General features: G+C 41.1%; 1 protein-coding gene across 1 annotated transcript in view; it reads right to left on the minus strand.

Annotated features, from left to right (window-relative positions):
- NEK10 (NIMA related kinase 10) overlaps positions 1-15095 on the minus strand; it is a 312540-nt gene that overhangs the window by 102017 nt on the left and 195428 nt on the right. The window contains exons 28-30 of the mRNA XM_060021364.1: positions 14838-15021; positions 14657-14743; positions 13110-13164 (exon numbers count right to left, since the gene is read on the minus strand). Coding sequence (XP_059877347.1) covers positions 13110-13164; positions 14657-14743; positions 14838-15021 — 326 coding nt within the window. The remainder of the gene's footprint in view (positions 1-13109; positions 13165-14656; positions 14744-14837; positions 15022-15095) is intronic.

Here is a 15095-nt window from a genome sequence, read left to right on the forward strand (position 1 = left end):
GTCAGATTTAGTTATCTCATGCTTCTGTATCTTCAGGACAGCTAACTAGTTAGCCCTTGAGAGAGTATGAGCAATTGAAGTTAAAGCAGCTACTTGGTGACCACTCAGATTAATAAACATCTGGAGGAGTATCCCAAGTGACACTCTTATTTATGACTCTTCAATTACATGCAAAGAATAAAGATGTAAAATCAAATCTCTATTCTAGTAAACCAAAGGCATAACTAAAAGCAAATTATCCTTAGTGAATATACTTGCAGTTTGTTAGGGAATGTGGGTCAACTGGAAATTCCCCATGGGCTACTTCTGTAATATTAAAAATGCTACACTGACATCTCCAGGTCTTCTAGGGGTCCAGGAGAGCCCTGGAATGGCTGCTACATGACATCCTGGTGGGAGAAAGTTAATATCTGGAGACCTGGTAGTGGAGATTTGGAGATGCACCTCTGCTACAAATGAGTGAAAGGCTGCATTTCCAGAGTCAAGGAATGGGGAACTCTCTGCTGATCTAATATCTCAGCTTTGAGTTTGGCTTTCAGGACTTCTGGTGATTTGGGGATGGAGGGCTGAGATCTGGGAGGAGTTTGGCAAGAAAAGGAGCCCAAAGGAATTATTTTCTGGCTTCAAGTGAATTCTGCTAAATAGTTCATAGAAGGAACGTGGACATCTAAGAGTTGGAGACTCTTTCTGGGTCTTGCCACTAATTAATGTAATTACATTATATGTAATTACATTCCTGAAAACCTTTTTATCATCTGATGACGGGACGGCTTGGATCACATCACCAGGATGCCTTCCAGTTCTAATATCATGTTTCCTTTCACCAGCCTTGAGAATTCAATACCTCTCTGAGGAGGCAGGAGCTGCCCTTTCTAGTTTCATTTGCTCATGTTTTGTACATTTGCCTGGCCCAGTTGCTCAAGAAAGTCTACCTCAAGTTACTAGGGAGGTACCTTGGATCTTTAGCAGGCAATTGGCTTAAATCTAGCTCCTGATATCTGAGATGACCAAAGTTACGAGTTTATCCTTAAGCTTTCTCTGTGTACCACGAGCCAGGACCATGTCTGAATTCTAAACTCTGGACACCATGCTCAGATCAAGTAAGCACCCCTCTGTGGCTTTTTCTTTTGGGGACCAACTCCCTTGTTTTAGGAGCCAATAAGGAGCTCTTGGGAGAGCTAATCAGGGTCTCATTGTAACTCTTCTACCATTTAATATGTGGCACAAAATAGCCAAAAATATCTGCAGGCTTGATTTTCAATTGATTTTTATTATATTTTGTAGCTCTGCTATCTTCTTTTAGATTCTAACTTTTCATTTAGCTTTTAAATATTTTGCAGGAGGGGTTTACAGTTAATATTAAACCAAGAAACCCAGATAATTCTAAACAAATTAGATTGCAAATAACTTTAGCCTTATTCAATGACTTTTGAAGAAATTATAAATATATTTTAGAATTGTCTCCTTTTAATTCATTGAAGCTCTGGGGAATACCTGGAAGAAAGTCAAAAAGTTATTAATTTTCTCTGCTCTTATTTGGTATGAATCATAGGCTTTTTGTCATTTATTTTCTTCTTAAGTCTGCCTTTGTCTCCCCTCCATCGTAAGTTCCTTGAGAGAAGAGAGCTTGCCTTAAACCAACATGTGTTGCCTGATGGCATGTCACACTGTCCCACACATGGCACAGCTTTGCACATGTTATTTTAGCTCAGACCTTATTCACCTGTTTACTTATGCCTGCTCCTGCTGATTCATCAACCTCAACGTCTGGACCATCTTCCATTTTCTGCCTGTTTAACTTGGTCGTTAACCCCAAGTTAAAGCCCACTCTGTACTCTCTCTCTTTCAATGAGATTCAAATTGAACTTCCTTTTTCTGATTATTCTAGTTTACCCAATTTTCTAAAAATGTTTAGATAATGACTAGGTTTTAAAAAGCATTTCAAGCTCTAATACATATGTTTCCTTTGTTTTTAAATAGCTGAACTCTTGCAAACAAGCCAATTTTCCATGAATCCTTTTAGAAAAAAGGACTAGATTTATTTGGCAATGCTAAGATTCCTAAATTCACCTGATTGAAAATTTCCATCTTAATATAAAATTCTCTTAATTAGGGAGTTCACCCATATGTCATAATTTATTTTTGTATTAAAATAATTGTTTTGCATCTCTTCTATATATTTATGCAACTTTGTATCACTGAGTAAAACATCCAATCATAGAGGAAAAACCTTTTGATAATGTTCTTAAAAATATAAATAATCACAAACCTTAAAAGGGAGTAGTTAGATTCCAAAGAGCACTTGTTAGTTATTTGAGAAGAACACATGGAACATTTCCCCATGCAGGCAGTGGACAGATTTCCAGACCAGCTCACAAAAGTCTACTGAACTCATGATGTGGTTAAGGTAGAGAAGCTCTGGTGCCAGAGTTGAGGAGGACATACCCACTCCATGGTGCCGCTCAGACCCCCAGCTCCACGGCCAGGCTCACATCTCCCACACCTGTCCCCTCACTTCTTGGGCTGAGCAGGCAAGAGCTCCTATGTTCCAGGCTCCTGTGTGTGGCTTCCTTGTCCACAGCAAGTAGAAGCAGAGCTGCTGGGTTGGGGTGGGCATCCAGAGATGGGAAGTGGGAGAGGTCCTTCAGGATATAGTGATCCTGCTGGTATATTATGCAGTCTGATAGGTTTCCTTGGGTTTTGTTTCTAGTGACATCAGAAAAGATTTAGGAAGTAAAAAGTCTCCACCCTAACCCTTCCTGACCCTCACTTGGAAAAGATAAAGTTATCAGTGATGTTGTGTATTTGACTAAACAAAACAAAAAAAAATATTTTCTATGTGACCCTTCCTTTGCCACCTAACTGAAGCCCTCAAGATTTCACTAGGCAGGTTCTTCATTCTGAAATTCATTTCCCTTATGCTCTTCCTGGCACCCTCATACCCAGCAGTGATTGTGGTCCCATTTGGACTGCTAGGCATCCACACCTGCTCCCTGTGGCAAGGCCCCCGAGGGACCCAAAGGGGCTGCCAGTGAAGGGGCTCAGACCTCTCCACAGCAGAGAATAGGGCCTGATCCAAGCCAGGCCAACCCAATTCTGTTGCAGGACACTGGATCCTAAGAGAGGCGACACAGAGACAAAGCAAACAAGCTGGGAGCTCATTCAGGCCGGCATTAGAGCCTTGACAAGTCTTCCAGGGGTGCCTCCTCCACAGACTTCAGGGGCTGACCTGGCTCCTATCCCTTCATAGGTTGATTCTACAAGTTCCCTAATTATGTGAGTCCTTGAAAGCCTTCCAATGAACCCCACTGTGGCATAAGTCAGCCTGAGTCAGGTTTCTTCCTGTATCCACAAAGCCTGACTGGTAAAGCACACCCACTTACACATGGCCTGGCCTGCACTGCTTCCATAGACCCAGAGCTGCTGGCAGCCCTCTGCCTGTCCCTGCTCAGTCCCCTGCCATTTCAACGCTGGCTCTTACAAGTTGATCACACTCCTCAGACTAGACTGTCCTCTCAGCAGTGAGCTGGAACATCATCTAATAAACAGAAACTGAGGCAGGAGGTAGATGGGCTCCAGGCTAGACATTTACAACCGGCCTCCTATTCGCATTTCCTGGTGCAAAAAAAGATGGGCTCCAGGCCAGACATTCACTACCAGCCTCCTGTTTACATTTCCTGAGGCAAGAGACAAATGGGCTCTGGGCTACATATTTATGACCAGCCTCCTGTCTACATTTTGAGACCTACACTTCAATATAAGAAATAACAGGACGAGGGGAAGATGGCGGAAGAGTAAGATGTGGAGATCACCTTCCTCCCAACAGATACACCAGAAATAAATCTACACGTGGAACAACTCCTACAGAACACCTACTGAACACTGGCAGAAGACCTCAGACCTCCCAAAAGGCAAGAAAGTCCCCATGTACCTGGGTAGGGCAAAAGCAAAAAGAATAAACAGAGACAAAAGGATAAGAACGGGACCTGCACCAGTGAGAGGGAGCTGTGAAGGAGGAAAGGTTTCCACACATGAGGAAGCCCCATCTTGGGCGGAGACTGCGGGTGGCAGAGGGGGAAAGGTTCGGAGCCGCAGAGGAGAGCACAGCAACAGGGGTGCGGGGTGCAAAGCGGGGAGACTCCTGCACAGAGGATCAGGGCCGACCAGCACTCACCAGCCTGAGAGGCTTGTCTGCTCCCCTGCTGGAGCGAGCAGGACTGGGGGCTGAGGCTCTGACTTTGGTCAGATGCCGGGAGAGGACTGGGATGGCGGCGTGAACACAGACTGCAGGGAGTTAGTGCACCATGGCTAGCCGGGAGGGAGTCCGGGGAAAAGTCTGGACCTGCTGAAGAGGTAAGAGACTTTTTCTTCCCTCTTTATTTCTTGGTGCATGAGGAGAGGGGATTAAGAGGAGCTCCAGAGACGTCACGAACCGCGGACCCCAGAGACGTGCATGAGATGCTAAGGCTGCTGCTGCTGGCACTAAGAAGCCTGTGTGCAAGAACAGGTCACTCTCCACACCCCCCTTCCGGGGAGCCTGTGCAGCCCGCCACTGCCAGGGTCCCGTGATCCCGGGACAACTTCCCCGGGAGAATGCACGGTGCACTTCAGGCTGGTGCAACGTCACGTCGGCCTCTGCTGCCACAGGATCACCTGCACTCCATACCCCTCCCTCCCCCCGGCCTGAGTGAGCCAGAGTCCCTGAAGCAGCTGCTCCTTTAACACCGTGCTGTCTGAGTGAAGAACCCACGCCCTCCGGCGTCCTACATGCAGAGGCGGGGCCAAATCCAGAGCTGAGCCCCAGGAGCTGTGAGAACAAAGAGGAGAAAGGGAAATCTCTCCCAGTAGCCTCAGAAGCAGCGGATTAAGGCTCCACAATCAACTTGATGTACCCTGCATCTGTGGAATACCTGAATAGACAACAAATCATCCCAAATTGAGGAGGTGGAATTTGGGAGCAAGATATATTAATTTTTCCCCTTTTCCTCTTTTTGTGAGTGTGTATGTGTATGATTCTGTGTGAGAGTTTGTCTGTATAGCTTTGCTTCCACCATTTGTCTAGGGTTGTATCTGTCCATTTTCTTTTTTTTTCCTTAAAATAATTTTTTTCTTAATAATTATTTTTTATTTTAATAACTTTATTTAATTTTATCTTACTTTATTTTATTTTATCTTCTTTCTTTCTTTCTTCCCTTCTTTCCATCCTTCCTTCCTTACTCCCTCCCTCCCTCCATTGTTTCCTTCCTTCTTTCTTTCTTTTTTTCATTCTTTCTTTCTCTTTCCTTCCTTCTTTCTTTTCTTTCTTTTCTTTCTTTCTTTCTTTCTTTCTTTCTTTCTTTCTTTCTTTCTTTCGTTCTTTCTTTCTTTCTTTCTACCTGCTTTTTCTCCCTTTTATTCTGAGCCGTGTGGATGAAAGGCTCTTGGTGCTGCAACCAGGAGTCGGTGCTGTGCCTCTGAGGTGGAAGAGCCAACTTCAGGACACTGGTCTACAAGAGACCTCTCAGCTCCACATAATATCAAACGACAAAAATCTCCCAGAGATCTCCATCTCAACACCAGCACCCAGCTTGACTCAACGACCAGCAAGCTACAGTGCTGGACACCCTATGCCAAACAACTAGCAAGACAGGCACACAACCCCACCCATTAGCAGAGAGGCTGCCTGAAATCATAATAAGTCCACAGACACCCCAAAACACACCACTGGACATGGACCTGCTCACCAGAAAGAGAAGATCCAGCCTCATCCACCAGAACACAGGCACTAGTCCCCTCCACCAGGAAGCCTACACAACCCACTGAACCAACTTCAGCCACTGGGGAGAGACACCAAAAACAACGGGAACTACGAACTTGTAGCCTGCAAAAAGGAGACCCCAAACACAGTAAGATAAGCAAAATGAGAAGACAGAAAAACACACAGCAGATGAAGGAGCAGGAAAAAACCCATCAGACCTAATAAATGAAGAGGAAATAGGCAGTCAACTGGAAAAAGAATTCAGAATAATGATAGTAAAGATGATCCAAAATCTTGGAAATAGGGCTTCCCTGGTGGCGCAGTGGTTGAGAGTCCACCTGCCGATGCGGGGGATGCGGGTTTGTGCCCCAGTCTGGGAGGATCCCACGTGCCACAGAACGACTGGGTCCGTGAGCCATGGCTGCTGGGCCTGCACGTCTGTAGCCTGTTCTCCACAACAGGAGAGGCCACGGCGGTGAGAGGCCCGTGCACCACAAAAAAAAAAAAAAATCTTGGAAATAGAATAGAGAAAATGCAAGAAACATTTAACAAGGACCTAGAAGAACTAAAGATGAAACAACAATGATGAACAACACAATAAATGAAATGCAAAATACTCTACATGGGAGCAATAGCAGAATAACTGATGCAGAAGAACGGATAATTGGTCTGGAAGATAAAATAGTGGAAATAACTACTGCAGAGCAGAATAAAGAAAAAAGAATAAAAAGAACTGAGGACAGTCTCAGAGACCTCTGGGACAACATTAAATGCACCAACATTCGAATTATAGGGGTTCCAGAAGAAGAAGAGAAAAAGAAAGGGACTGAGAAAATATTTGAAGAGATTGTAGTTGAAAAGTTCCCTAATATGGGAAAGGAAATAGTTAATCAAGTCCAGGAAGCACAGAGAGTCCCATACAGGATAAATCGAAGGAGAAACATGCCAAGACACATATTAATCAAACTGTCAAAAATTAAATACAAAGAAAACATATTAAAAGCAGCAAGGGAAAAACAACAAATAACACACAGGGGAATCCCCATAAGGTTAACAGCTGATCTTTCAGCAGAAACTCTGCAAGCCAGAAGGGACTGGCAGGACATACTTAAGGTGATGAAGGAGAAAAACCAACAACCAAGATTACTCTACCCAGCAAGGAACTCATTCAGATTTGATGAAGAAATTAAAATCTTTACAGACAAGCAAAAGCTGAGAGAGTTCAGCACCACCAAACCAGCTTTAAAACAAATTCTAAAGGAACTTCTCTAGGCAAGAAACACAACAGAAGGAAAAGACCTAAAATAACGAACCTAAAACAATTAAGAAAATGGGAATAGGAACATACATATCGATAATTACCTTAAATGTAAATGGACTAAATGCTCCCACCAAAAGATACAGATTGGCTGAATGAATACAAAAACAAGACCCATATATATGCTGTCTACAAGAGACCCACTTCAGACCTAGAGACACATACAGACTAAAAGGGATGGAAAAAGGTATTCCATGCAAATGGAAAGCAAAAGAAAGCTGGAGTAGCAAGTCTCATATCAGATAGACTTTAAAATAGACTTTAAAATAAAGACTATTAGAAGAGACAAAGAAGGACACTATATAATGGTCAAGGGATCGATCCAAGAAGAAGATATAACAATTGTAAATATTTATGCACCCAACATAGGAGCACCACAATACATAAGGCAAATACTAATAGCCATAAAAGGGGAAATCGACAGTAACACATTCATAGTAGGGGACTTTAACACCCCACTTTCACCAATGGAGAGATCAGCCAAATGCAAATAAATAAGGAAATACAAGCTTTAAATGATACATTAGACAAGACGGACTTAATTGATATTTATAGGAAATTCCATCCAAGAACAACAGAATACACATTTTTCTCTAGTGCTTATAGAACATTCTCCAGGATAGATCATATCTTGGGTCACAAATCAACCCTTGGTAAATTTAAGAAAATTGAAATTGTATCAAGTATCTTTTCCGACCACAATGCTATGAGCCTAGATATCAATTACAGGGAAAGATCTGTACAAAATACAAACACATGGAGGCTAAATAACACACTACTTAATAACGAAGTGATCACTGAAGAAATCAAAGAGGAAATCAAAAAATACCTAAAAACAAATGGCAATGGAGACACGATGACCCAAAATCTATGGGATGCAGCAAAAGCAGTTCTAAGAGGGCAGTTTATGCAATACAATCCTACCTTAAGAAACAGGAAACATCTCAAATAAACAACCTAACCTTGCACTGAAAGCAATTAGAGAAAGAAGAAAAAAAACCCCCAAAGTTAGCAGAAGGAAAGAAATCATAAAAATCAGATCAGGGCTTCCCTGGTGGCGCAGTTGTTAAGAGTCCACCTGTGCATGCGGGGGACATGGGTTCATGCCTGGATCTGGAAAGATCCCGCATGCTGTGGAGTGGCTAGGCCCGTGAGTCATGGCCACTGAGCCTGTGCGTCCGGAGCCTGTGCTCCACAATGGGAGAGGCCAAAACAGTGAGAAGCCCGCGTACTGAAAAAAAAAAAAAATCAGATCAGAAAAAAATGAAAAAGAAATGAAGGAAACGATAGCAAAGATAAATAAAACTAAAAGCTGGTTCTTTGAGAAGATAAACACAATTGATAAACCATTAGCCAGTCTCATCAAGAAAAAAAGGGAGAAGACTCAAATCAATAGAGTTAGAAATGAAAAAGGAGAAGTAACAACTGACACTGCACAAATACAAAAGATGATAAGAGATTACTACAAGCAACTCTATGCCAATAAAATGGACAACCTGGAAGAAATGGACAAATTCTTAGAAATGCACAACCTGCCAAGACTGAATCAGGAAGAAATAGAAAATATGAATAGACCAATCACAAGCACTTAAATTGAAACTGTGATTAAAAATCTTACAACAAACAAAAGCCCAGAACCAGATGGCTTCACAGGCGAATTCTATCAAACATTTAGAGAAGAGGTAACACCTATCCTTCTCAAACTCTTCCAAAATATAGCAGAGGGAGGAACACTCCCAAACTCCTTCTACGAGGCCACCATCACCCTGATACCAAAACCAGACAAGGATGTCACAAAGAAAGAAAACTACAGGCCAATATCACTGATGAACATAGATGCAAAAATCCTCAACAAAATACTAGCAAACAGAATCCAACAGCACATTAAAAGGATCATACACCATGATCAAGTGGGGTTTATTCCAGGAATGCAAGGATTCTTCAATATTCACAAATCAATCAACATGGTACACCATATTAACAAATTGAAGTAGAAAAACCATATGATCATCTCAATAGAGGCAGAGAAAGCTTTCAACAAAATTCAACACGAATTTATGATAAAAACCCTGCAGAAAGTAGGCATAGAGGGAACTTTCCTCAACATAATAAAGGCCATATATGAGAAACCCACAGCCAACATCGTCTTCAATCGTGAAAAACTGAAAGCATTTCCACTAAGATCAGGAACAAGACAAGGTTGCCCACTCTCACCACTCTTATTCAACATAGTTTTGGAAGTTTTAGCCACAGCAATCAGAGAAGAAAAGGAAATAAAAGGAATCTAAATCAGAAAAGAAGAAGTAAAGCTGTCACTATTTGCAGATGACATGATACTATACATAGAGAATCCGAAAGGTGCTAAAAGAAAACTACTAGAGCTAAACAATGAATTTGGTAAAGTAGCAGGATACAAAATTAATGCACAGAAATCTCTGGCATTCCTTTACACTAATGATAAAAATATGAAAATTAAATCAAGAAAACACTCCCATTTACCATTGCAACAAAAAGAATAAAATATCTAGGAATAAACCTACCTAAGGAGACAAAAGACCTGTATGCAGAAAATTATAAGACACTGATGAAAGAAATTAAAGATGATACAAATAGATGGAGAGATATACCATGTTCTTGGATTGGAAGAATCAACATTGTGAAAATGACTCTACTACCCAAAGCAATCTACAGATTCAGTGTGATCCCTATCAAACTCCCACTGGCATTTTTCACAGAACTAGAACAAAAAAATTCACAATTTGTATGGAAACACAAAAGACCCCGAGTAGCCAAAGCAATCTTGAGAACGAAAAATGGAGATTGAGGAATCTGGTTCCCTGACTTCAGACTACACTACAAACTACAGTAATCAAGACATTATGGTACTGGCACAAAAACAGAAAGATAGATAAATGGAACAGGATAGAAAGCCCAGAGATAAACCCATGCACATATGATCACCTTATCTTTGGTAAAGGAGGGAGTATGTACAGTGGAGATAGGACAGCCTCTTCAATAAGTGGTGCTGGGAAAACTGGACAGCTACATGTAAAACTATGAGATTAGATCACTCCCTAACACCATACACAAAAATAAGCTCAAGATGGATTAAAGACCTAAATGTAAGGCCAGAAACTATCAAACTCTTAGAGGAAAACATAGGCAGGACACTCTATGACATAAATCACAGCAAGGTCCTTTTTGACCCACCTCCTAGAGAAATGGAAATAAAAACAAAAATAAACAAATGGGACCTAATGAAACTTCAAAGCTTTTGCACAGCAAAGGAAACCATAAACAAGACCAAAAGACAACACTCAGAATGGGAGAAAATATTTGCAAATGAAGCAACTGACAAAGGATTAATCTCTAAAATTTATAAGCAGTTCATGCAGCTCAATAACAAGTAAAGAAACAACCCAATCCAAAAATGGGCAGAAGACCTAAATAGACATTTCTCCAAAGAAGATATACAGACTGCCAACAAACACATGAAAGAATGCTCAACATCATTAATCATTAGAGAAATGCAAATCAAAACTACAATGAGATATCATCTCACACCAGTCAGAATGGCCATCATCAAAAAGTCTACAAATAATAAATGATGGAGAGGGTGTGGAGAAAAGGGAACGCTCTTACACTGCTGGTGGGAATGTGAATTGGAACAGCCACTATGGAGAACAGTATGGAGGTTTCTTAAAGAACTACAAATAGAACTACTATATGACCCAGCAATACCCTGAGAAAACCATAATTCAAAAAGAGTCATGTACCAAAATGTTCATTGCAGCTCTATTTACAATAGCCAGAGATGGAAACAACCTAAGTGCCCATCATCGGATGAATTGATAAAGAAGATGTGGCACATATATACAATGGATTATTACTCAGCCATAAAACAAAACGAAATTGAGCTACTTGTAATGAGGTGGATGGACCTGGAGTCTGTCATACAGAGTGAAGTAAGTGAGAAAGAGAGAGAAAGGTAACGTATGCTAACACATATACATTAAATTTAAGAAAAAAATGTTCAAGAAGAACCTAGGGGTAAGACGGGAATAAAGACACAGACCTACTAGAGAATGGACTTGAGGATTTGGGGAGCCGGAAGGGTAAGCTGTGATGAGGCGTTAGAGTGGCATGGACATATATACACTACGAAGTGTAAGATAGCTAGTGGGAGGCAGCTGCATAGCACAGGGATATCAGCTCGGTGCTTTTTGACCACCTGGAGGGGTGGGATAGGGAGGGAGATGCAGGAGGGAGGAGATCTGGGAACATATGTATATGTATAACTGATTCACTTTGTTATAAAGCAGAAACTAACACACCATTGTAAAGCAGTTATACTCCAATAAAGGTAAAAAAAAAAAAAAGGAACAACAACAGGAATAGGGTAAATAACTAGACATTGGACAATTTTATGGCAGGAAGAAAGAGGGGCTAAACTCTGTTAGAAGATCAAGAAGTCACACATTTCCCATCCTTGGAAGAAGGAAAGCACTACAGGTATGCAGGAAGGCTCCATGGGGTCAAAAAGGCAGGGGAGGCCAGACCATAATGTCTTGCTGTTTTCCCTCTCAGACACCCTTGTGATGAAATCCATCTTGACTGAGGTGTGTGTGCATACGGAGGGGAGGGTCCTGAGATAAATTAGCCATGGGGTCAAAGCAAGTCGATTGGCCAAGAAGACAAAGGTCCAGAAGACTGCCCCCTTATAAAGGATTTAAACTTCCCAAAGGCGGGACTTCTGCAACTCTCTTGCTGAGTTCACCAGTGTGTCTTTCCGCATCTACTCTGCTTTTCTAGTAAACACTTTACTTTCTTCTATACCAACTGTCTCCTTGTCAGATTCCTCCTTACAAGGCAGACAAGGACTGGGGATTTAGACTCTAGCTGCTGTCCCTGTGGTCTAGCAGTTAAGATTCCTGGTTTCCACCCAGGTGACCAGGGTTTGATTCCCAGTCAGGGAACTAAGGTCTTGCTTCCAGCCGCTGCTCACTGCAAGCTACCGCTCAATGCTTTGTGTGTCCAAAATCAAAAACACCAAGTACAATCTTCCCTAATATCCCTCTCCTCTGCCTCTCTAGCTTAATTTTATCTTTGCCTCTCTTTCTTCAGACACAGTTGATGGCTATCCCTTCAGGCCTGCTCTCTAGCTCCAAGCTGCTCTGAGACTGGGAACCATCTTCAATCTCTCCTCTCCATAAGCTGCTTCTCCTCAGTCCACACACCCCACAGTCATCCTGATCCTAGAAGGCCCTTTTCCATCAAACATTCCCTACCAGCTCACTGTCAGCCCACTCCTTTCTTCAATTGCTCTCCATCTCTGCCTCTGTAACTTCTAAAACCACCATGATCAGGCTTCCCACCACCAGCCTCACCCAAGGCCATTGAAAAGCTCTTATGAAGGTTACCAGGGACTTGCAAAAGGCCAAATCAAAGAGTTTCATTTTAGTTCTTAGCCCAAGAGACAACTATTGCAGAAACTGCTAGTCATTCCAAAATAACAATTCCTTCTTTTAAAACAGAATCCTCCAAACATATTCATTCTCCCTTGCAGCTAGATGTGGCCACTGATCTGTGAGCAGGAGGGAAGAACACAACGTCTGGGTCATATCCATAAAATGAAGGGCATGTCTCTATTTCCCATCCCACTTCCTGCTGGCTGGATGTGGGTGTGATGTGATCCACATTTGCCACGTTTGCAATGAGCATAAGACCTATACCCCAGGGGTGTAGAAAAACAAGGTATAAGGAGCCACACCTCCAGATGATTTCATGAAGCCCTACCTCCCTGGGCCACCCTTGAGCTCAGAGAGACTAACTGAGTGGCTGAGGATCACAAAGCCAGACTAAAACCCAGGCCCAAGCTTAGTGCTCTTCCCAGTACACTCCTTGGTAAAGTACAATCAGTTCTGGGAGGGTGGGCTCCAATAGCCTCTGGTACCACATACCCACATAACTTCTGTTATCAGGCATCAATTTAGCCACCAAAAGCTCAGCTCTGCAGAGTCTAAAAATATTTCTAGGAGCTCAATGTCTACATACCTTTTTTGGGATTGTCTTTCTCCTCCTGAAGCACTAAAACTTCTCTTTAAAGTGACTGAAACAATAAAATAAAAATAACTTAACATTTTCCTGTGGCAGATCTTTTATTTATTCACTCATTTGTTTGTTTAAAAAATATCTAACCAATTGTGCCTACTGTAAAGACTGTCTTCATTTATTATAGCATCAGCAAAATATAATATTGCATATTACTATTTACTTGACAGGTTTGTTTAAAGGTCTTTTCTCAAAGAAAAGGTGCTAAACAAAGAAACTCCATTGTTAGTAGCTAAAAAGTTCATAAAATATCTGTGTCATAATCATCCTAAATCCCTTACCAAGAAAGCTAGAAGTAACCACATGAAAGTGTAAGGGTCCAACTTTCCTTTATCACTTCCCCACTGACCCTCCCCATCCTTGTTACTGGGGATACATAATATCCCATCATCTAAAAATTCATCTCAGTTAGTAATTAATTGCTTCTAGAATTTCCTACATATGTTTAAATGCACAAATATTTTTACTGCATAATATTCATGTTTTCCCAATTGCAAATCAAGACATTTTATTTATCAGGCAGGAATTTATAGGGAAAACAGAACAGAGTGTTGGAATTTGGGGTTGCCCCAGAAAATCTGGAACATCTATTCTCCATTTTTATGGACCAATTAATTTTCAAAAGGGACAAAGAATGAAGCAAAATCCTTAGAGTTCTACTCTGATCCTTAGGGACACTATTTTAAACCATTTATTATGAAATTTTCACAGTATAGTCATTGATGAGAGGGGATTATTTAGACTTAATTTATTTCAGAGTATTTCTACCTATCTTATTTAATATTCCATCAATTTACTCTTTTTAAAGAGTTATTTTTTTCTCTCCATTTTCTATTTTAACTGATCTTTTATTTCAGTTTCAGATTTGTTCAGGGAATTGAATCCTATCTTTCTGTGAGGAAGATTCTTTAAATTTTATCTAAATATATCTTTACTTTCTCATACCCCAGTCTGATTTTTTTTTTTTACTGTTTCAAATTAAGAGTAAAGATGAACATATTTACTGAATTTACATAGCTTCTTTTTATAATTCTAAACAATTAAAACATTTATTTTACTTTAGTGTTTTAAGGAAAATATATCCCTTTATATTAATGTAAATAAAATTGTACAAAACTTAGTCTACACCAAGACTAATTTCTTCTCCAGGTTTCTGACCTCTAATCAACAGACTCATGAAAGGTCACTTCCATTACTCCTGTGGTTATTTAGTCTGTCTCCAAATAAGTTATCTCCACTCCCCAGTTAGAACCTGCATTTGCTGGAAGAAATAATGAAACTGTTCATTTGACTGGAGGCAATGGAAAACCACAGTGCCCGTTGGCCTTTGGGCTCTGTAAGACTGACAGACACACCTGTCCTAATTAGCATTACACCTGAGAAACAAACTACTCATTTATGTAAGTGTGATGACATCTACTTGACTCCCAAGTATGATTCCCAGACCTCTACCTGCTGAAGTCCCACAAACTGGTAAAAAGAAAACTTACTGAATGTAGATTCCTTCAAAGGGCTTGAACTGGAGCTGCTTGAGTTATCCAAAGTGTCCAATTCATCATCGAACTCTGAATATATATCTGCACATTAATTAAAAAAATAAAGAGAAAATGAACCTTGAAACAGAAAGAAGTCAAGAGTTCATTCTTGTTGTAACCCTTTCACTAGAAATACCTTTCTCAATATTTTCCAAGTTGAAGTTATCATCTGACAAGATTCCAGCACAGGCTCGGTCTTCGTCCTTATCACAGGGGGCCTGGAAGCCCTCAGGCGGCAGGTCTGTGCTTTCTGAAAGCTCACTTTTCAGGCTTCCTGCTCCACTGCTGCTTCTACTCAAGCTTGCCTTCTCAAAGGATTCCTGAAAGAGAAATTCAGTTGGTAATACCCACTTCTTTCCTTTCTTCTGCAGGACTTAAAACTCATTAGAATATA

Source organism: Delphinus delphis, chromosome 10 (assembly GCF_949987515.2).
Source record: "Delphinus delphis chromosome 10, mDelDel1.2, whole genome shotgun sequence".
NCBI classification, from domain to species: Eukaryota; Metazoa; Chordata; class Mammalia; order Artiodactyla; family Delphinidae; genus Delphinus; species Delphinus delphis.